Source organism: Corylus avellana, chromosome ca7 (assembly GCF_901000735.1).
Source record: "Corylus avellana chromosome ca7, CavTom2PMs-1.0".
Taxonomy (NCBI): Eukaryota; Viridiplantae; Streptophyta; class Magnoliopsida; order Fagales; family Betulaceae; genus Corylus; species Corylus avellana.
Genome location: NC_081547.1, coordinates 1,751,104 through 1,772,997, shown reverse-complemented (window position 1 = coordinate 1,772,997; position 21,894 = coordinate 1,751,104). Strand labels below are relative to the sequence as shown.

At 35.0% G+C, this 21,894-nt stretch overlaps 4 protein-coding genes across 5 annotated transcripts in view; 2 read left to right on the top strand and 2 right to left on the bottom strand.

The window, feature by feature from the left end:
* Positions 1 to 5,094, bottom strand: part of LOC132186486 (uncharacterized) — a 6,777-nt gene extending 1,683 nt beyond the window's left edge. The window contains exons 1-8 of the mRNA XM_059600465.1: positions 4,979 to 5,094; positions 4,616 to 4,670; positions 4,346 to 4,403; positions 3,996 to 4,090; positions 3,795 to 3,898; positions 2,981 to 3,109; positions 2,466 to 2,704; positions 1,965 to 2,342 (exon numbers count right to left, since the gene is read on the bottom strand). Of these exons, the coding sequence (XP_059456448.1) occupies positions 1,965 to 2,342; positions 2,466 to 2,704; positions 2,981 to 3,109; positions 3,795 to 3,898; positions 3,996 to 4,090; positions 4,346 to 4,403; positions 4,616 to 4,670; positions 4,979 to 5,094 (1,174 nt within the window). The remainder of the gene's footprint in view (positions 1 to 1,964; positions 2,343 to 2,465; positions 2,705 to 2,980; positions 3,110 to 3,794; positions 3,899 to 3,995; positions 4,091 to 4,345; positions 4,404 to 4,615; positions 4,671 to 4,978) is intronic.
* A 1,578-nt stretch (positions 5,095 to 6,672) lies between these two features.
* On the top strand, positions 6,673 to 8,377 carry LOC132186485 (elicitor-responsive protein 3-like). The gene is made up of 5 exons (XM_059600464.1): positions 6,673 to 6,739; positions 6,989 to 7,054; positions 7,293 to 7,419; positions 7,727 to 7,841; positions 8,306 to 8,377. The coding sequence occupies exons 1-5, from the start codon at positions 6,673 to 6,675 to the stop codon at positions 8,375 to 8,377; spliced, it is 447 nt and encodes a 148-aa protein (XP_059456447.1).
* A 1,465-nt stretch (positions 8,378 to 9,842) lies between these two features.
* Positions 9,843 to 16,060, bottom strand: LOC132188238 (digalactosyldiacylglycerol synthase 2, chloroplastic). 2 transcript variants are annotated; one of them, XM_059602652.1, is made up of 5 exons: positions 15,614 to 16,060; positions 14,346 to 14,749; positions 13,599 to 13,865; positions 11,862 to 12,211; positions 9,843 to 10,835 (listed from the first exon to the last, which is right to left on the bottom strand). In XM_059602652.1, exons 2-5 carry the CDS (start codon positions 14,625 to 14,627, stop codon positions 10,325 to 10,327), a joined length of 1,410 nt encoding a protein of 469 aa, XP_059458635.1. In that variant the 5' UTR covers positions 14,628 to 14,749; positions 15,614 to 16,060; the 3' UTR covers positions 9,843 to 10,324. The 2 variants fall into 2 exon arrangements, with proteins under 2 accessions (XP_059458635.1, XP_059458636.1); XM_059602653.1 differs by having other exon boundaries at positions 14,346 to 14,695.
* Positions 16,061 to 17,205: 1,145 nt separating this feature from the next.
* LOC132187226 (uncharacterized) lies at positions 17,206 to 21,290 on the top strand. Its single transcript, XM_059601466.1, has 7 exons — positions 17,206 to 17,360; positions 17,752 to 18,088; positions 18,171 to 18,264; positions 18,803 to 18,924; positions 19,030 to 19,179; positions 20,411 to 20,509; positions 20,875 to 21,290. Exons 2-7 carry the CDS (start codon positions 17,768 to 17,770, stop codon positions 20,926 to 20,928), a joined length of 840 nt encoding a protein of 279 aa, XP_059457449.1. The 5' UTR covers positions 17,206 to 17,360; positions 17,752 to 17,767; the 3' UTR covers positions 20,929 to 21,290.
* The last annotated feature ends 604 nt before the right edge of the window (positions 21,291 to 21,894 follow it).

Here is a 21,894-nt window from a genome sequence, read left to right as displayed (position 1 = left end):
TAATACAACGAAAAAGAAGTAAGATTAGAAATTGTTACAGTGATAGCGGGTGTGACCGAGAGGAGACAGGTGACTCGGCCACGAACGACTCTTTGGGGCTTGAGGTGGCCGCGGATCAGGTCGGAGTAGAAGTCCTTTGTGTTGCAATTTTCAGGGATGGGACCGGAGATTTCTACGTCTTCAAACAAATCTTTGATCGCAGTCACAGATTGAGAAGGAACATCCTTGGAGATTTTCACTGAGCCATAGAATGATTCTGGGAGATGATGATTGGTTGTGGAGGGTTTTGCCATTGATTGTCCCTTTCCTTCTTGCGATTTTTCTTCTTCTTAGCAGAAGCTCTCTGCGTCAAATCCAATATATTTGAATGTTCTATTTTTTGTCTTTTTCTTTTTTAGTGTAAGGTTTGAAATTACAGTTTTATCCGTCAATGTTGATTTAAGGGTTAGTTTGAAATTGTGACATGACATCAACATGGTGAAATATTTGTTGATAAAAATATAATAATGCTAGAAATCATTATTGTGTCATTTTTTGTTACTCTAAAAATGATGTGGCTTCAAAATTATAATTGGGTTTGTAATTAATTATTATTAAATTTTAATTAAATTGTAATTTTAAAAGTCATTTCATTCATAGAGTGAAACAAGAGAGATACACTAATGACTTCTAGAATGACTTTAAAAATATGGTATATTTCTCTTTCGCAATTAAGTGTATAAATTTTTTTTCGAATTTGAAATAGATGCCTCCATAAATAACCGATTTAATTAATTAATTGATGGCATGTAACATTAGTTTCATATAGACCAACAAATTGATGTCACATAGTTCTCGTTTGGAGCTGCACTGTATGAATGGATGACTAACCCTATTTGATCATAGGGAAAATGGATTCTCTCCATTTCATTTGAAATGGAGAGGAACCATTTAGGCAAAATGTTAGGATATAATTGTTCTTTTCGTAAAAGATGAGGATATTTTTGTCTTCATTTTTAGACCATTTTACCTAAATGACTCATCTTCATTTCATTTGAAATGGAGAAGATCCATTTTCGAGAGAGGAGCCTCCCCTCTTAAAGGAATGGCCACCCTTAATTGGTGGGGACAAGAGGACATTTGAAGTCAAATAAAAGAGAAACTATTTTAAAATACAAATTAAATTTCATAGCATCATTAGCATGCATATACCCCTCACAAAGCGAGCTGGCTGAGGGGTGGTTTTGCCCCTCATAAAAATTTTATTTTTAATCTTTTTATTTAGATTAAAGTTATATTGCAACATATGGCTAATTAATTGTACTGTAAATTGATAAAAAAAATTAAAAATTATATATTAAAAAAAAAAAGAAAAAGAAAAAAACCTATTTGAAATTAAAGAAAAACCTTTAGTTGTTAAAATTAAAAACTCAGGTACTAAATTCAAATCGCGTATATTTCACCTCGCGCATTCAAACCCCTATATAAATAAATAAATAATATGTTGGTGAATGATATTTTCCAATGTAAAAGAGATTATTGCCTGCCTTAAATAAATTAATCAGACAATTCATGTTAAAATTTTCAGAGCAGCCCACTAGTGGAAGAGATTACTGTTGTTGACCAACCATTGTGGAAGTGATATTTGTGCTAGCTCTATGTACAAATTCTATCCCGTCAGTCCATGCATGTTTAGAGGTGTATCTAAATTTTACACGAAAATAAAAAATAATTAATCTGCAAGAAAGAGCCCAAAGAGGAAAAGAGAGAGTATTAGAAAATGAAAGAAAGTAAAAGAAAAATCAACTGGCCTGCTTCATATCTATCATAATCTCTTCATTGTTTTCTGCTATGGTGTTTAACAAATAAGCCAATTGATATGTAGTTTTGAAGAAATAGCTAGAAACGCACATAAATTTATATTATCAACAAAAGAGTGACAAAAATCACTCACCAAATTGATACAACAAGTACTCATTTACTACCTGTTTGGAGCTTCTGAGACTTTGAAGGACTCAAGAAAAGTTGCTTCTCATTTGTTACGACAACTATGCTGTTGATATCACATCTGTCGTCACAAGGACGAAGATGTAACAAGTGGGGGCTATTAATGTCGAAGTTTTCTCTGATAATTTCTTCCTGTGAACAAACAATATCATTGTGATCATTTGCATTGTCAATTTTCCTAGAACATTGAAGGCGTCGTTTTCTTATGATAGATGGTGTATTGTTAAAACTCCTTGCAGCGCTTCTTAGTATGGATTCTGCACTGCTACATTCAACCGTGCTTGCTCCTTTATTGTGGCTTGGTGGTGTACAAAATGAAACTGGACTTTTTGAATTCCTTTTTCCACCAGAGTTGTCTACAGATATATACATGAAGAAAATTATGAGTTATTATTCTTTTGCAACTATGAACATCTTAAAGCAAACTGAGTTATTAATTGGAAATATATATTACATAAATCACTGGAAGGAATGAATACCTGTGTTATGTGATTCTCTGAATGTGTTACCCTTATAATTATTATCACTTTCTTGGCATTGTCCAACACTCGGACCACTAGAAGTACTTGCATTGTCAGCATCAAAAATTGTTTCCGGTGAACAAGTGTATGCACTTCCCTTCAAGTTCACTTTCTGATCAAGACTTCGTTTAATCTCCTTAGACTCCGCTTTCTTCCTCACTGAGCAGTTCCAATGATTTTTTATAGAATTTTCAGTCCTGTTCATATCAAATAATGTATCATAATAACAACTACTTCTCATACCCAGCTGGAAAAATATGCAGTTCAAGTACAGATTTCAAAGCGTATAATATATCCCATGAATAATATTGTAAACTTTTCAAGTTGATGGATTATTTAGAGTAATTAGATTACACAATTAGCTCTATAAATTAAATCTCATTTTTTAGGGAGCTAGAGGAAACATGTAATCAATTGCCATCTGTTCATATAATAGATTTTTTTTTTAAGAAAAGTTTGGTAGTGATATATACCTTCCATGCAGGGACTTTGCTATCTCGGCCCACTTGTTCCCATATATCTGATGGGACCTAATGAGTATCAACTCCTCTTCTTCTGTCCATGCAGTCTTTTTTATATCTGGATTTAAATGGTTATGCCACCTTAAAAAAGAAAAAAAAAAAAAAAAAAAACAACTAGATTTAGATTTATTCGTTTATTCTTTTACAAGGAAATGATGAAACTATAATTAAAGAGGTTTCCTTCTGAAAAGAAAATCATCAAAGGTGAAAGCTAAAGCAGTTATTTACTGCATATGCACAGGGACAAAGGCAAGAATTTTGGTCTATATATGTGAGCTGTACTGGACTGGGAGGACCTGTGAAGATTTTAAAATAAAATCTAATTGAAGAAATATATAGCTGAAGTGATAAGAAAAAGAAAGACCGAGAATTTTGGGATATATGGTTCAGTGTTAGACACTTGTATACGTTTTTTATTACAAAGTATTCCCATTTATAAGAAAAATATGGTAGGTGAACTGTACTTACGTGAAAGCAATACAAATAAGTAATCAAATCACTATGATTTGATCACAATTAATCACACATATATGGAAAACATTGTAATATAGAGAATATAAATTAACCCAATATGGAAAATTTATATTATATGATCAGTACCATTAACCCTGCATATGTGTTTGTAGTCGTTTATGTAGCTGTGCTTAAGCATATTAGATCTTTCATCTATTATGCTAATAAAACAGATAAATGAATCGGTAAAAGCAATTAAAAAAAGAAAACAGATAAATTATACTTCCTGATCGACCAGAGTGCACTTAATTACCTTTCTCTACATTGCTTGCCTATCCGGCCTGGCAAGGATTTTGCAATTTCAGACCACTTATGTTTCCCCTTCTTTGCAACCAGCTTCATGGTGAGATCATCTTCCTGGAAGTTTTCAAATAAGAAGTAAATCAGAATCATAGACAACAACCTTAAATGGAGATTGTTGAAACAGAGCCACGTGTATGCTATAAATTTGCACCTCCTTGCTCCAAGGCCCTTTAACAAGACTTGGATCGAGAACCTTCTGCCACCGATGCAGACATTGAACATCAGTTCTACCATGAACACGTTTAGCTGCAAAATATAAAAGAAGCATGGATCAATATCAATATTAGAAGAGAAAGTGCTAGAGAGCCAAATAAATGAACCCAGCAAAATTTTTAAACTGACGTGGTAATGGTTTTTTAAATTAAAAAAATGTAATTCTCTCTCCTTTGTCTATCACGTCAATTTGAAAAAAAATTTGGGTTCATTTGTTTGGGTTCCTAGCACTTCTCGTATTACAACTACGATTAACGAGGGATGAAAAAATAAGTGAAGTCAACACACCAATTTTTTTCCAGTTTTTGCCATTGAATTCTTTGACAGCAATGGCTAATATTTTATCCTGTTAACAAGAAAACAAGGGGGGGACAAAACAAATTAGGTGCTTGCTGATGAACATTTGATAGACAGAATGCAATTTTTATCCACAAAGATACATGCATGGGCTGCAGGCACATGAATTAATGCATCATAATGTGTACGTGCAATTAAATTATCCAATATGCAGTTATAAGACGCTATAAATAAAGAATACAAAAATCTCTAGCTATTGACCTCCTCCCTTGTCCATCCCCCCTTTGTTGATCGTCTTGTTGGACCCGTTATCCGCCTAAAAATACCAACAGGGGCAGAAAACAGTTAACACAAGAATTCATATTCAGAAATCAAAATGCAAAAATATAGGAATATACAATAATTAATTCAGGATTTTTTGCTATCTGCTTCTCATGCTCCATAGGAAGAGAGCAACACATATAATACTATTTCTTTTTCTTTTTCTAAGCATTCAAACAGAGTCAAAGGGGTCCTAGCCAAGTTTTTATCTTCAAATCAACACAAAATAAAAAAATAAAAAAAATACAAACGATTAACAGCATAATACAAAAAAAAAAAAAAAAAAGATAAAGAAACACGAACCCTTGAACAGAGATTGCCTTGGGAACCCCATTATCAGAAGAACCAGAGACCGAAGGACTTGTAGAAACCGCACCCTTCTCTTCCACATTACTGTCACATTCTTTAATTCCTTCCATTACTTTAAGAGCACTACATGTAGCCAAAAGAGTTTCTAAAATTAATATAAAATAAATTCAAGAAACCCACAAGAGAGAGTCATCCTTTACCATAGACCCAACTGAGATGAAAAGTGAAACGTTATGGTTTGTTTTGAAGGAACCCGTTTCTTTTCCTTCCTTTTTTATTTTTTTTATTTTTTTTATCTCTTTCTCAAAACGTTTTGTTTTTCTTTTGTTGGGTTTAAAAAAAAAAAGCTGCAACAGCTAAAAGATAAGGCAAGAATTGAAATTCATAAAGAGTAAGAATGAGTGCATGGGATCATAGAAGAGTTTGGGTTTTAGAGGAGAGTTATAGAGACTTGAATAAATTAAACAATAGATTTCGCTTAGAGAGAGAGAGAGAGAGATAGAGAGAGAGTTGGCGGGAAGTGTTAGGCATAGAAGTATTACTAATTAACAAAGATTAGAGTTACAAACGAAAATTATGTGATAATATTGTTCAATTTTCAACTTTTGAATTACGTAGGGTTGAAGGAATTCTGAAACTGAAATTACAAGTTGATCAACTAAGGTCCACTGTACAATTTTGAGGGTCCAAAGTTGCATATATATATATATAGCGGATTTTTTTATTTTCCTTTGAATCTACGCTAGCTAGCTTTAGCATTCATCTCTTTCTTATCCATCTATTTTTTAAATTCATCATTGGATATACATAGAAGCCTATAAATTCTGGTGATTTTTTTTTAAAAAAAATATAGATGAGATAGATGTGAGTTGGAAAAATAGCATTTCTCTTTATAATTAATGTCATAAATTTTTTAATTGGTTAATGTTTCCTATCAATCTACGTACCAAAGGGTTGCAATGTCCTATTTTTTCTCTAAGTAACCTTAACCCGTTGAAGTTCATAATTCTCAAACTTATCACATGCTCACACGAGGGACTTCTCAAAGAGGTTTACTTGGATTTCTCAAACTAATTATAGTATATATATATATGTCATGTCATGGTATTTATCAAGCTAATCACTAAAATGTCGACAACCATATAACATTTCATTGCAATAAATTAAATTATGAGTGGATTGTCGCGTGGGAGATTGAGTATATAACAATATAACTAAATTCAAACTTAATTAGTAATTTTACATGCACGCCATAAACACAAGAAGAATGGATCTGAAAAAAGAAAAAAAAAAAAGAAAAAAAGAAAGTATAATATACAAATTTATATAAATATTATTTAATTAATATTTAAATATAAGAAAATGTATGTATTCCTTAAAATTATGGCCTTAATTAAGCCTCAAATTTGATTAAAACGGTCCTAAATAAGTGCTAATTTAACACTAAGTAATAACCAGGAAAACAGAAAAACCAGCAAATTAACTTGCATGGGTTGGCAATGAAGCAAAGCACGTGAGTTGTGAGTTGTTTGGATTCCACGGATGGTCGCGTGAAGGTGGAAGACAAAATCAGAAACACATGCAGACAAGTTAATTAACGCAGTAATATATTCCTCGGATCGATCGAGTTTTGGATCTGTTCAGTTTATAATTATAGCTAGCTTCTCAATTCCCAAGTTCCTCCAAAGATGCCACAAGGAACGCTTGAAGTTCTTCTCGTTAGTGCCAAAGGCCTCCAGAACACTGAATTTCTCTGTACGTATGATATATATATCATTCTCTCTTTTTATTTTTTCAGTGTGCTTGGATTTATGATACAGAAAATCTGATTTTCTCTGCAGCTTGTGAGAAGATGAAACCTTTTTTTTTTTTTTTTTGCCCTTGCTCCTTATATTTCACAAATTCTTCTATAAAGAAATAAATGACTCATTTGTAACTCCTTATTTTGATACATAATCACCTTTCTCCTATATATTGCCTGATGGATTAAGTGTTCATGAGCAGCTAAGATGGATCCCTATGTCATTCTCACTTGCCGCTCCCAGGAACAAAGAAGCAGCGTAGCATCAGGTTCATTTTCAGCTATTGTTTATTTTGATATTTCACCCTCTTTTTATATATATATATATATATATATATATATATATATATATATTTTCCGACATATATGTAAAAGTAGTTTTGAGTGCTTTGTATTTTGAATTACTTGTTATTGTTATTATTGTTATTATTATTATTATTATTTGGCTAAAATAGCGAGAAAAAAAAAAGGAATTTAATTTCTGCAACTAAAAAATGTTTCATGCAGGTCAAGGATTAGAACCAAAATGGAATGAGAACTTTGTTTTCACAATCAACGCTGGTGCGTCAGAACTCAATCTGAAGATAATGGATAAAGATACTTTCACCAAGGATGATTTTGTTGGAGAAGCGACGTGAGTTATCATAATTTCATGTATACTCATTTATCAAACACATTTAAGCACATTGGTTTATGTGGTGTTGAAAAGAAAGGAAAACCTCGGTTTATCAAATTTCCTCATAAATCACTCTACTCTTCAAATGGTCTATTTGGGTTTGCGATTTTAAAAATTACGATTTGAAAATATATTTCTCAATCTTCAACAGTTTGAACCAATAATCTTGTAGTCGGCCACTGATCTGCAGTTTAAGTAGAAGTTAGATGTCATATATGTAGATGTAGTTGATCATATTAATATGTAAATATACTTGACCCTGCAGCATTCCTTTAGAGCCACTGTTCGTCCAAGGAAGCCTCCCATCAACTGCATACAGTGTTGTCAAGGATCGGGAATATTGTGGAGAAATTAAAGTTGGCCTAACTTTCACTATCGAGGTATCTCTTATTCAATGTTTACAACTTTACTATCAGTCATTTGTTTAAATCCAGATCGTGGTAAAAAATTTGATATCTCTAACATTTCTTTTGTTAGTTTGCCCAAATGGGGATAAGTATTCTTGGATAAGAATCTCCTGATATTAGGATGTCAGAATAATATAGAAATTCGAACAACTAAGAAAGATAATTGTGAAGCCTACCTGCTCCAAGCAGCCTAGGATGCATGGGCAGGTGGGTCCTGCAACCTCCACTTTTAAGTTGTCTGAATTTTTGTGTTATTCGGGCAGCCTATAATATAATAACAAGGGCTTTCAATCTAGATATAGAGTTGCATTAGATCACGAAAAAGTGAGATGAGAGAGTATGAACATTATTTAAGCTTAATGTATGAAGAACAAGTCAACTTTTACTCATTCTTGCTTTTTTTGCGCCCAACACTTGTACTCCTTTACTTGTTGCAGGGAGACAGCAGTTGGGAGTGCTGCACAGAGGAAGCTGTGAAGTATGGTGGTTGGAAAGAATCATCTTACTAGGATCGATCTTGCCCTTTGCTGATCCACATTTACATTCTGTTTTACAGTGTGAAAGTTCATCATTTACCTAATGTCGTGGTGCCATAATCTGCCCGAAAACCAAAATTTAAAGCTTTGATTTCTTTAATTGGCAACCTGAGTAGATCGAACCTACATTCTTTGGGTGTTTCGACGCTAACCTTATGGTCTTTTTTATTATTATTATTATTATTTTTTTAATTCTATATTCGCGAAATATATTTTTGTGTCGGGGATTTGGATCCTCAGTAATTTGTTACCCAAATTGCTAGCAACCCAAATAACAAATATAAGAGAGTTTTTATGGAACCCATTTGCCCTAACAAGTTGGCGGATTGCCCAAGACTTATTCAGGCAGACACGAAAACGAATCCTATGGAGATGAGCCATTTAGGCGAATAGTATAAAATTTAGGACAATATCATCTTCATTTTTTAAATTTAAGATATCTTTATCCCACCATTTTGCCTAAATGCCTCCACTCAATTTCAAATGAAATGGGGGAGATCTATTTCCGGAAGATAGATCCCATAAGAACTCTTTCACATTTATTGTTTGAATTGCTAGTAGATACTAGATACAACAGAACACGACGGCATAGTCTACGACTACCCTTTTTTTTTTTCTTCTTCTTTCTCTTTTGGGGATGGTTCAAGCTGAACCAAATTTGATTTTTTTTTTTTTTTTTGTTAAGTAATAGGAATTTGAAAATGACAAAGCTTTAAATAGTGTAAGCTTAATTACATGTTCAAGTTTGGCAATTTTTTTTTTTTTAAAAAAAAAAATTGCATTCAAAGACAGATTTAGGGGAGATCGGCAGTGGCCCTGGTCCCCCTCCCCCCAAATTACAAGAAAAAAAAATTTTAAGGTATTTTTTGCCAATTGGTCACCCCCAAATTCAAAGCTGACTCCGTCCTTGATTGCGTTCAAATTAATTCACAGCTTGATGCAACCTGCTAATTAGTAGATTATTCTATCATCCAAGAAAATATATATATATATATATATATATATGAATATTAGTGATCATCACACATTTTAATAACTAGATTAATAATTTATTTATAGCTCATTCAATTGTTCTATTTTAGCACATTTCTTCTAAGATTGCAATTCATTCATCTAATGCACAAAATTCTAACGCTGAAAAGCCCATCAGAGAGATTCATCAAGTACTTGAGCTTGAAAACCTGAGTTAAAGTTCAATTCATAAACGAGCTTGAATTAAATTCTTAATGATTAAATGACTTTGGAAGCAATTACTTAGAGTACTACAATTTTTATTACAATCTCCATAGAAACTCACCTAACAAGTCACGCAAATATCACATGGCATAATATTAGTGAAAAAAAATTAAGCAACCCAATTTGATTAGCAAATTAAATGGTTTTATGGCTGACGCGACCACTCACATGAGTACCATGAAAAACTAATATGACACATTCATCAGTCTAAGGAGCCATGAAAAGCCCTTCTCAATTATGAATTACGTTTCAGTTTGCATGTACTTTCTACATAACCTCAACTTTATGCCGATCAAAGGATGGGTTAGTCCTCAATCTAACATTAATTAATATGAAAATATCGCGGGAAACCATCAAATGCTCCAACTGATTAGATCTAGTGGACCATATTGACCATCATAACCACACACTCCTTTCAGAAAATGTAGAATCGTTTTCTTCAATGCTCAATCAAGATCCAAGTGCTAAAATTCTTCTATCATGGAAAGAGGTTCTTATAATATGTTGACATGGTTGGGCTATAATCAATTACTTGACTACACATGAAAAAGTTAAGAGTTCAAACTTGTCGATAGGTGATGGCGGCTTCTCAGAACATACCAGTACTAGGTTCTTCACTTCTTCTTGTATGACTGAAAATGATGATAGAGAATCCCCAGACATTTTCATAGAAGCATAAACCTATCATTTTCTCCAGCCTCGCTTTGCTTCAGGAAGGGTCAACCCTAGCTCTTTGCGTTGTTCTTCATCTGGCTGCAAGCTCCCTGGGATTGCACCAAAGATTTTTCGTGATGTCTCAAACCCAGCAGCCACAAAATGCATATATGCTGATGCATCCTCCATTCTCCCCCCCAAATTCAAAGAAGTGGACATAAAGTTCTTTGGAGGAATTTTTGACAGTTTCTTTGCAGGTGCCTGGTCCAGCTCAGTAGCCTTCAGAAACCGTTCTGTGGCTGCCTCCCATGATAACTCATGCCTCTGTTCATTGGTCAGCTGGGAAGGTTCTTCAGCTAATGCCCTGCGTGTAGCTTCCACAAACCCATTGCTGTCCTCATAAGTCAAGCAATTTGGGAACTGCTTGAAGAATTCGTTTGAGGGATGATTGGCACATACAACAATTTTGCCCATTGCCAGTGCTTCAGCTGTGGTGGTACAAACCACATCTGTGGTGCTTGGATTCAGAAACACTTTATAACTGAAAGAGAAACAAGAAATAAAAAGAAAAAAATACAATTAGAATGGAGCAACAACAACCGTGTTGACAGACTCTAAGGAAGAAATCTCATCCAGGATTGCTGTTGCAGACCATATCAGTGGTGTTGGACTTAGAAATACTTACATTACTGAAAAAAGAAACAACAAAAATAGAATTTGATCCAATCATGTTAACAATCTCTAAGTAAGAAATCCTTTAGACTCGGGGTCTATTTAGAATGTTTCCATGCAACTAGAGTTCCACATGTTATTAGCTTAAAACCACAATACCAGTCTCATGCACAATTTAACAAGCCACCACATTGAAACCTCAAGAATACAGGTACCAACCGCTCAGCAGCTGATAAAGAAATACATTGAAGTCTGTGAAATTCCTATAACTTAAATAGCTAAGCAATCTACATATTTAAGTCCCCCCCAAAAGTGAGGATCAGAATCTACTAGGGAAGAGAGATGAATAGCTCAATTTTGACATAAGAAAAACCTTATCAAGATATGGTTATAGAAAAACAAAACAGAGTGCCGCTAGAAGAAATATGACCAAGTCGATCATCACAAATCAGTCAAGTGATTGGACAGGATTCATTCTTCCGTCATTGCAAGCAACAGAACAAAATTCATGCAATTATTAGCCAAAGAATTCAAGATATTTTGTTCTTTGTCAAAGAACAAAATTCTTTGACACAAGTCTTGCTTCTCAGGCCCAATTAGGTTGAATCATTGGCATGCTGGAACACATTGCAGGCATGCCAGAAAAGCAATAGTCTAGATAGACCACAAGAAGCAGATACTCTACCTTTCAGCTTCATTCTTTGTTTCGTTAACGGTGAAAGTGAAAAAATAAATAAATAAAGTGCCTGATAAGGCCACCGGAAACCTCCAAACTATGTGGTGCAAGGCATTATTGATTGATCAAACCTCACATTTTCCCCTTTTTCATTAGGGATAAAAACTAGCAACAAATTCCGCATCATAAAAGGGTTGGACATATATGGAAAAGGCTTACTCATGGAACAGAGGATCAGCATGATCACGCCCAGGGTGAACTCTAACAGCTAGTTCCAACTTTTTAGCAGCTTCCTGAACTTGATCAGAGTCCTCACCATTTCCATATAAATCAACCTCGAGCCCAGCTAGATCCTTTTGGTGATCATGAAGAAGTCCTAATAGCTCCTTGTAGCCTTTGCTCCATACCATTTTCCCAATGTAGTAGGCACCTTTTGTGAAGGCTTGCTTCCCATTTTGTTGTTGCTCTATCTTTTTCTTTCCTATCTCAAGGAACTTGGGATTGACTCCATGAACGTTGCAGATGATTGACTTGGGATAATCCTGTGTGGCAGCAGATAATCTGATAACCTGCAATCCACCACAATTACGATCTGGTGAGCAAGCAATTCTTCCAAGACAATAATGACATATTTTGAGAATAGGCAAATTCAACTTTCCTCAAGATAGTCCACTTTCCAAACCTTTTTAGCATGTATAAAACAGCAAAGAAATTAATAATCGTAAAGGTTTATTCTCCATATTACCATTACTATGTATGAATCTTGGATTAGTTGCAGCCACAGACTCACAGTACACCTAGATTTATTCCACAGACAAATAATCCTAAATGCCTCATAATCCCCAAAAAAACATGCACTCAAAACTTTAACACCAAGAAAGCAACTACATTCAACTCCCAATAAATAGAATTCATGGCCTTCAAGTCTATACTAAAGACAGATTTTAAAGGCCTAATCTCCCCCATAACATTCTAGCACAACAGAAAATGATGCCCTACATATTCTCTCTCGAGTGGTGCATCAGCATATCAATACCCTGAAAATTAGATTACCCTAACTTGTTTTGCAAGGCATCACGGTTCTGATGCCAAGGAATGATTAAATAGGTAATTAACCACACCTGACTCATGAGGGTGGTTTGGATATTTGTGATCAAGTTGGGTCAGGGATTTCAAACCTGCATTTGGGGTAATGAATATTTGCTTTCACTAATAACTATCTGTATGCAAACTTCTTTCAAACTAATAAGTATATATTTGAATATCCATCCGACATAATCACCTACGAATTTGATATGTACTGATGCCACTATAAAACAACCATCTTGACTTCCATATTTTATAGAAATATCACTGCATGTTAAGATAGGGAAATTTTTTATTTTTTGATGTTGGGGAACCTCTCAAAAGGCAGGGCCCTTCGGATCCATTTCTGCAGAGTAAACTCCGGTCCCGTGCACCGCACCCTCGAAAGTTTTCCTACACGGAACTGGTTAAATCGCTAGCTTTTCACTAGGAGGTGGCCACAAGAGATTGTTTGCACCCATAAAGTGTTGAACCTTGGACCTTGAAGGGAGCAAACCTTAAGACCAAGGCTTCCACCACTTAGGCCAACCCCTTTGGTTAGATAGGGAATTTTTTTTTTTTTTGATGTCGGAGAACCTCTTTAAGGTAGGGCTCTTCAGACTCACCTTTGCATAGTAAACCCCGGTCCCGTACACCGCATTCTCGGAAGGTTAGATAGGGAAAAATAAACATCGGAATAACCAAAAGTTGAAAACTGGTAGTCCACATGAAATGAAAAATGCCAGACACAAAAACAAATCATTGCGCTATTTCGCCTAATACAATACAAAGTCAAAATCCCAAATAACAATAAACAAAGAAAATTGAAAAATATATAAACATCCAAAAATAGAAATTTATTTCATGAAAACTCAGTCACAAGAACCATACCTTGTGGCAGTAAATACCAACGACCCAGCTGTTTCCGTATTTAAGAAGAAATGCTTTCATTCGTCCATTCTTCTCTCTCTTCACATATTCCAAATAATTGGTGTGAATAATTCCTATAACCAGGCGGAATTTAACCTTCCATCTCTTCCCATGATGATACCATGTAAGATGCTCAGGCTCCTCAAGAACAGCAATATCTGCCTCTTCATCCGGGATGATTTCAGAAATATCTCCAACGGGAAGAATGCTCCTTTTGTCTCTTGAAAACTGCACCAAAAGTGATGTCATGGATTAGAATTGTTCTCTACAACTGAAAATAAGAATGGAAACAGCAAGAAGACCCTGTTCTTTATATTGTGCCCAATCTTGGTTCTAATACAAGAACAGAGAAGTCGGCACAGAGCCAAGGTAAATGGTTTAACCTCAATGGCCATTTGGGTTAACTTAATCCTAATAAATTGGAATTAAGGGTTAGTTATATTTGGGTTAAGCAGTACGCTAGAATTAGACAAGTGGGTCAAGGGGAATAAGATGGCATAAGCACTTCATCATTCATGAAGTCGCAAAGGGATGAGAAAAAAATTTTGCTTGCTAGCTTACACATAAAGGACAAAAGCATCCCAACTTCGGGCAAATAACTAGATATTCAACTCTCCTTTTGGTACATGTTCAACCCACTTCCAAGAGAGATTAATTTGGGTGCATGAGTGTGCATTGAGGATAGTATAAAATTACAGAAATTATTACCCTCCCAGGATAAAAACGTATACTGAAGCAAGATCTGAATCCAGCCCTCTCCTCAAGCCACTGATGGACATATTTCTCCTGCTCAGATGGTGAGCTGAACGTGATGTTGTTGGGATGTACTAGTTCTTGATCTTTCAAAGATAACCACGGAATCACCAAAGTGACTTTTCTCTCCCCGTCTTTCGAAAGAAAGGCTGCACGAAACAGAGGGTTGACAGCAGTTCCAGTCATCCATGGAAGGCTGGCGGTTGTAAAAATCGCAATATGCTGCTTTTTATCCATTCAGTAATCAGGTTCAACTTCGAAATATAACCATCTCCATAGGCTCTCTCACAACTTGAGTCATACTACTTAGAAAAGTTAAGGAAGCAAACGTTTCAAGGACCACAAATTATTGTCCTCAACTGCATAATAGATAAAAGTAAACTATCACGCAAAATATCTAATTGTCATACAAATTCACAACAAAACTATGAACAAAGCAGACCGATAAGGAATCAGACATAACGTGTGCTAACTACAGAGAGAGAAACAGTCACATAGATTAAACGGCATTCTCATATTCCTCAAATGTCTGGTGATGTTCTTTAAGCTGTATAGGGCCTAATTCAATTATCTCAGAAAACTTATACTTTTACAAAAAGGGTTTCTTACGGAGGGAAAATTCCAAGTGCGCTTCGCATTTTCTCCAGCAAAGACTTAAAAATAAATTCTTCTAACAGTGTATTTTCTTCTTTCTTATATTAAAATCAACACCCCTGACGAGTGTTCTATATTACATCGCAATAAATTGCACTCCAAGAGTAAACAATTTAGCTTAACTTTTCTGTAGTCTCCAATAAATCGACCGTATAATCTCTATCGACATAACATTAAAACTTCGAACTTGCACATAGAAAATTTCCCAAATTTAGTCAATCACATCAAATTTACGAAAAATTTCACTCAAAATCCATCCTAACTAAAACTCAAGAACCCAAAATTCACCAAATATTCAAAAACTACAAATTAAATTGTGTAACTGAACAGGCCAAGTGACCCAAATAAACCAAGAACTTATTAAAACGAAAAGGAAGACAAGATTCTTCTCAATAACTTATGGTTACAGAAATCACAAAAAAAAAAAACCATAATTTCAGAGCTCCAACATCGCACGCCTTACAGGAACGATAACGTTAAGCAATTTAAGATCAGATACAATTATAAATAGAGCAATCCAAACAGCAAAGTAAAATTGAAATAAAAAAGAAACAACCAAAATTTTGTACCTTGAATTATGTAGGGAAAACAGAGGCAATAGAAATTTGGTGCAAAAACAAGGAGGGCAGAGAGAGGTAATAGAGAAAATGAAGGAGTGTTGGAAACGTGAGAGAAATAAGAGAATATGACTTGTTTCACACGTTGCTGGGCCGTCGAAGGCAAAAATTTCAGGTAACGAATGAGACGGCGTCGTCTAACGTGTATTGGTTGTGGTGATTGGTGTCTTCCCCGGCTATACGGTCCACCGATTGGACGAAACAGCTGGATGTGGGCCGTGATATGATTGGTTAGGGGTGTTTACATCAAAGAAAGAAAAGGTTTTTTATTTATCTTTGACCATAGCACCAGCTATGCAGCAACATAGGTGCACCATAAAGTTGGTTGTTGGAATTCAACCGAACTACCGTCGGGGACTTTGCGGAGGACTTGGTAGACTTTGTCGGGAGCTTAGCTAGCCAGTAGCCACCATCGAGACTTCATTGGGACAAGCTAGAGCCTCAGTCATGAGACTTCGCTTGGACCCTTAAGTATAGTGAGTGTCAAGACTTCGTTGGGACCTAGTCGGGACTTCAAACTCGCTGTGATTGAAACTCACCGGGACCAGGTTGAAACTCTGCTTAATCCGATCAGGACATTATCATAATTTTAAGTTTAATATGATTGAATGAAAATACATGCATACATATATATAATTTGTGATTTTATGTATATGTGCATAAGTATGTACTATGTAGACTTAGATCAGGCTTGGTGTAGTCCTTAATGTGTAGTTAAATTGATTAAAAATCACACATCATAAAAAAGAAATCACTAGATCGAATCCCTTTTCTCTATTTATCTCTCCTTATACGGACATGTCAAAAAAAAAAATGAAAAACTTCACAAATGCCTCGTAATCTTTCACGTATTTTGAGAAGATTCTCAAAGTTCAAAAATTTTCAATTTCACCCCTCGAACTTTTAATTTGATATTATATATTCCATCGGTTATGGTTTGGTGTTAAACTGACGTTAAAATGGATGAAATGACATTTTTTTAATAACTCTGAAAATTTTAAATTTACTATTAATTTCACATTCAAAAATAAATAAATTAGAGGCTATTTTAGTGTTTTTCATAGAATCCATAGGATTTAACGCCAAATCTTAATGGATGTGGTATATTGCATCAAATTAGAAATTTGATAGGAAAAATTGAGAGTTTTTAAACTTCAGGAGGTTTTCTTAAAATTAGTGAAAGTTCAAAGAGAAGTGTTATACATCCCAAATTTTCTTCACAAAAATTAGTTTTTAAATGATGTGTCATAATCTTATGAGATTTATTATTTTGAAAAGTGTATTATCAACTCATAGGATAGTGACACATCATTTAAAAATCAACTTTTTAAAAAAAAAATTGAGATGTAAACATTTCTCAAGAAGAATGGCATTTGTGAAGAAAAAAAAAAAAAAGTCCCGGTGTACGGGACAGTTTTTACTGACAAACCACGTGTAAGAAATATAGCCCTTGGCACCGTCCGAGTAAACACACTCTAGTATTACTCCAACAAAAACCGTAGAAGTACCTAAGCTGCTCTGGAACTATAAAATTGGAGAATCCTCAAAAGTTATGGACCGGTAGCTCAGCTTCTCGAGCTTGCATTTTTGCCCTAGTTTCCACAAAAATCACCGCGAAAGCCCAAATCTCAGGTAAATGCTCTAACAAATTTCGCAAAGAAATTTCCACAAACGTTTCTGATATTCGAAGAATTTCCCGGTAAAGTTCCAAGCATTTGTTTGTTTGTTTAATTTTTGTCTCGGGTTGGATTTTGTTGATCGACGCTGTGAATATTGATCTTCTTTTGTTTTTTCTTTCACCTTTTCGGGAACCAAATGGGGTTTTACTGGAAACATTTCATGACTTAATATGGGGCATATGCATGGTAGAGCCCTTAAATCTCATCTGAATCTTGATCAACTAGAATTTTTGTAATTTGGTGGTCTGATTGCTCATGAAAATAACTTCAACTAAGCAATTGATTGGACGCATCATTGGCTGTGTTGGTTGTCAAAAATCATCTAAAGGAAGACGTGAATTGTGTAGGATATGTGGCGTTATTAGGAATATAGGTTATAGTGATGAACTCTTCTGTCTCTTTAATTTATAGTTTTGAGCTCGAAGAAATGTTGATGGGTCATGCGGATGGTCTATCAGAGCTGGGGTCATCGAAGGGTCGACTACTTAGTGATCCTGAATCCGAGTTAGACGATGATGATGCTGCAGATTGTTCTGAGCAGATACTGTACTCAGCCTCCTTTGAAGAACTTGCAAGCAATAGCGTTAAGTATGACACGGTTATATGGCTTTCTATATCTCTATTGCTGGTTCTAGCTTGGGGAGTGGGCATCATAATGCTTCTGTATCTACCCATTAAAAGATATGTGCTTCAGAAAGATATTTCCTCGCGCAAACTGTATGTTACCCCTAGTGAGATAGTCTACAAGGTATACCGCTTGTTTGAATTCTTCTCCTGTTTTTTATAAAAAGAAGCACTGTAGATCTAATAATTCGTCGCTCTTTGTGAAGGTCTCAAGGCCTTCGTTTATACCCTTTTGGGGCACTGCGACAATTGATAAACATGTGCCACTTTCCATGGTGATTGATATCATTATTGAACAAGGTACTGTTGCAAGACTTTTCAGATGTTTTTTGTGTTATGATTATGAAATAATTATTTTATGCCATATAGTTATTGGTTGTGTGTCCATGCTGAGTATCTGGTTCCTAGGGTTAGAAGTTATGAGTTGATAAACTGTAGTTGAGAATAAATGTGGCTGTAGCAGAAATCATGACTTAATATCCTATGTTTTTGGCTGCACATCTTGTAAGATGGCCAAAGGGAGTGAATGGTGCTGTTTTTTTTTACACAAGTAATTGACCCCAAGGGGAGGGGGGAAATTACACCCTCCAACTGTCCCCCTCCGTGAAAAAATTAAATAAAAAGGAATGTTAGGGCAGGAACTTGAGTTAGGAAAACGGAATTACTTGCCTGTCCTCTGATTTTTAAGTTTCCTTTTCAATTCATAGCTATCTACATTAGCTTCTTGATCATGTGAACTCTCATGACTTTGATTCAATATTGTTTTGGGTGCATTGATTTTCTAAGTCAAATTCTTCATTAAAAAAGACATGGCATTTTTGTGTTGTGTTCTCAATAGGTTGCTTGCAATCAGTGTATGGAATCCATACCTTTAGAGTTGAGAGTATAGCACATGGAAAAGCTGCACCTGTAGATGAACTACAGGTTCAGGGGGTTTCTAACCCTGGACTTCTGAGAAAGGTAAATTAAGCTTTTCTTCTCTTGGTATCCTAGCGTCAGATTATAATCAAAAGGAGCCAGTTATCATATGAATAACTTACTTATCTTGAGTTTCATGTCTTGCAGGTCATCATAACAGAAGTTTCAAAGATTATACAAGATGTTGGTAGAAGTTGGAGGCCTATGGCTCTAACTGCTGAAGGAGAAAGCACAGGTCGTATGGGATCGTTGACTGAGGGACCAACTGCTTTGAGATCGCCAATCAAAAATCTGAAGGTAGTGATAAAAATCTGTTACTAATACTCTTTAGAACTTTTGGACGCTACCAATAACATTTGTAAAGCCCATTTTGCTTTAGACTAGCATGAAACTCACTTAGGTTTGAGGCGGTTTATAATCAAACCCCAGATGGAGCCAGTTTAAATTGGCTGAAATTACCTTGCAAGCCATGGAGGCATGAAGCTTTCTAAGATCTCATTGAAAAGCTTATTTTCAATTCCTTTCTTTTTGTCTTTCTACCCCTATGCTGGTTGGAGAAAGGAGCATATCATGGGCCATCTCAGAAATTCAAGTTTGGTAGTTGGGATAGATGGATGCAGATCAGGTGTTATGCTCTTTATGGTGAAGGGTCTGGTATTTAGAGCTCGAGGGTCCCAGGAAATATTCTTTTAACCCAATATGAGATCTTAATGCAATTCTCCCTTCTTGTTCTGATAGTGACTTTGAAAATTTTTGTTATGTTTGCTTAGTGTTTTGAAAAGTGGTCTTTGTGTTTTGATTTGAAAAGAGTTTTTTGATGTGATGGAAGTTGAGAAGTGTTTTTGGTAAAGTTTGTAGTGTTTTGTGTTCTCAAAGAAACGAACATTAAAAATATTTATTTTTTATATAACACGTTTATTTTTTAAGTTTTGAAGGCTGACTTCTTACTTAATTTTTTTAAAAATAGAGAAGTGGTTGCGCAACTACCCCAACATAGGATTGGTCGTGCAACCACCCCCAACAAAGAGGGGATGGCCGCATGCGGAAGAAGTTGGATGCACTACCACCTCTGACTTGTTGGTCTAATTGAGGTGGCCGCACGCTCACTTTGTCCTATTGGCAATTTTGCTAAATTTTTTTTTTTAAAAAAAAAAAAAAAAAATTATGGAGATTGGCAATTTTGATATCTGGCTTTTTTTTAGTTCCTGATAAAGGAATAAGTGAACTAAATTTAGCCTTGCACATGTATTAACTTATATTTAACATATGATATTCAGTTACTTTGCAAAACTAATGGATGATTACTTTTTTTTTTTTTTTTTTTTTCTTGCTGCTAATCAGTCATCAATTTATAATAGGGGCACACTTTTATCACATTGCAGGACTTTTGCTTGTTTGTGTGCTTTTAATTCTTTTATTTCTTGTAATTCCTGTGTAAGAAATGCTATATTGAAAATGTTATCATCTATCTGGTGAGTGTTTTGTTCTTATGTAGATTCTTGCATTTATTAAAATTATACTTATGCAGATGACAAATTCACCACGCCATGTTTCAACGGAACGCAGAGGCATAGTAACCGGGGAATTGCTGCTACATAAGCTTGAAGAAGTAAATAAATCAGTAAAGGTGAACAGCTTTTTCTTGTTTTCCTTCATAATGGAGACCACCTTTTGAAACTCAGAAAACTTTATGAAAAATTTAAGGAAGTAACATAAAAATGCATTTTAAAGGAATATTCTATGATAGAGCGCCATCTCATAAGAGATTGTCCACCTTGAATGTGACACTAATGATCCTATTTCATCTTGTTTTCAAACACAAGTCAGCTTGCAAATTTTTTGAAACATTGCCATATCTCTTCTTCTAGCTGATTCAGTTAGTATTTAGATAAAATTAATTCTCGAACTTTTTTTTTTTTCCTGGGCTTATATCTCTATTGATTTATGTAACTTTCAGCATAGTTAATTTATCTTTCTTAACCTACTTACTAGAAAATCGAGTTGCTCGTTGAGAAGTCCTGTGCCTCCCCTGACAGCAGATCGTGATCGTTTTGTCATTATTTTTCAGTCCCAATTTACGGCAACCAGCAATTTGAAGGAGGAAGTACATCTTGTTATTTTGTCGGTAGCTACAAGAATAGGAAAATAGTAAACCATAACTAAAGCTAATTACCTATCCAGTTGCCTCATTACTTCCATATGTACATAATCTGGACTGGAAATCTGAGCAGCTGCAAAGGAATGGTTGGTAATGTGTTTTGAAAGGGTTTTATTTTTGGTTTGAGAAAATGTTCCGACGTTGAAAATTGTTTTCTGGGTTGTAAGGAATGTGTTGGAAGCTGATTTGTTTGTAAAGCATTTGTCTTGAGAACAGAAATAAAGACACAAACCAATATTGTTCGAGTGTCTATTCAGGATTGTGTTTAAGAGCTCAAAGAGAGTTTTAGCAAAAAGATCTTTTGAAAAAAAAGATTGTTTGGCATACTTCCTTCAAAGCACTTTTTTTCATCCAAAAAGCTGAAAACAGCTTTACTGGAGAAGCTTCAATTTAAAGCTTTTGTTGAAAAGTTCTTCAAGGCAAAATGAGGGACGAAGTTGAGTTTAATGAAAATTAGACTGACAAAGATATCCATACAGGTTTCACACAATTACAATAATGCCAATATTTATTAGTCTTTAATCACGCCATCTCTTCTGTGAATTTAAGAGAGAAACGTTCATGCTGGGTACCAAATTGGGTCTCCATTAACGATTGAACAACTTCTTGGCAGTGTTAGAATCCATGGATTTTGGGGGGAGGGGGTGAGAGAAATGATCTTTTGCCTTCATTTTCGTTCAAGAGAGAATGAGCGTGGAAGAGGTTGGTAGGCTAAAGTGGGTGTGAAGCTTCGGTTCTGTTGGAGTACATATTAAACGGGAAGGGATGGAGAAAAGGAAGCTGATAAGGGAGAGGGGATCGTTCTAGTGGAAACAAATTAAAAAACAAAAATCGTAACCAAAGCCTAAATTTGT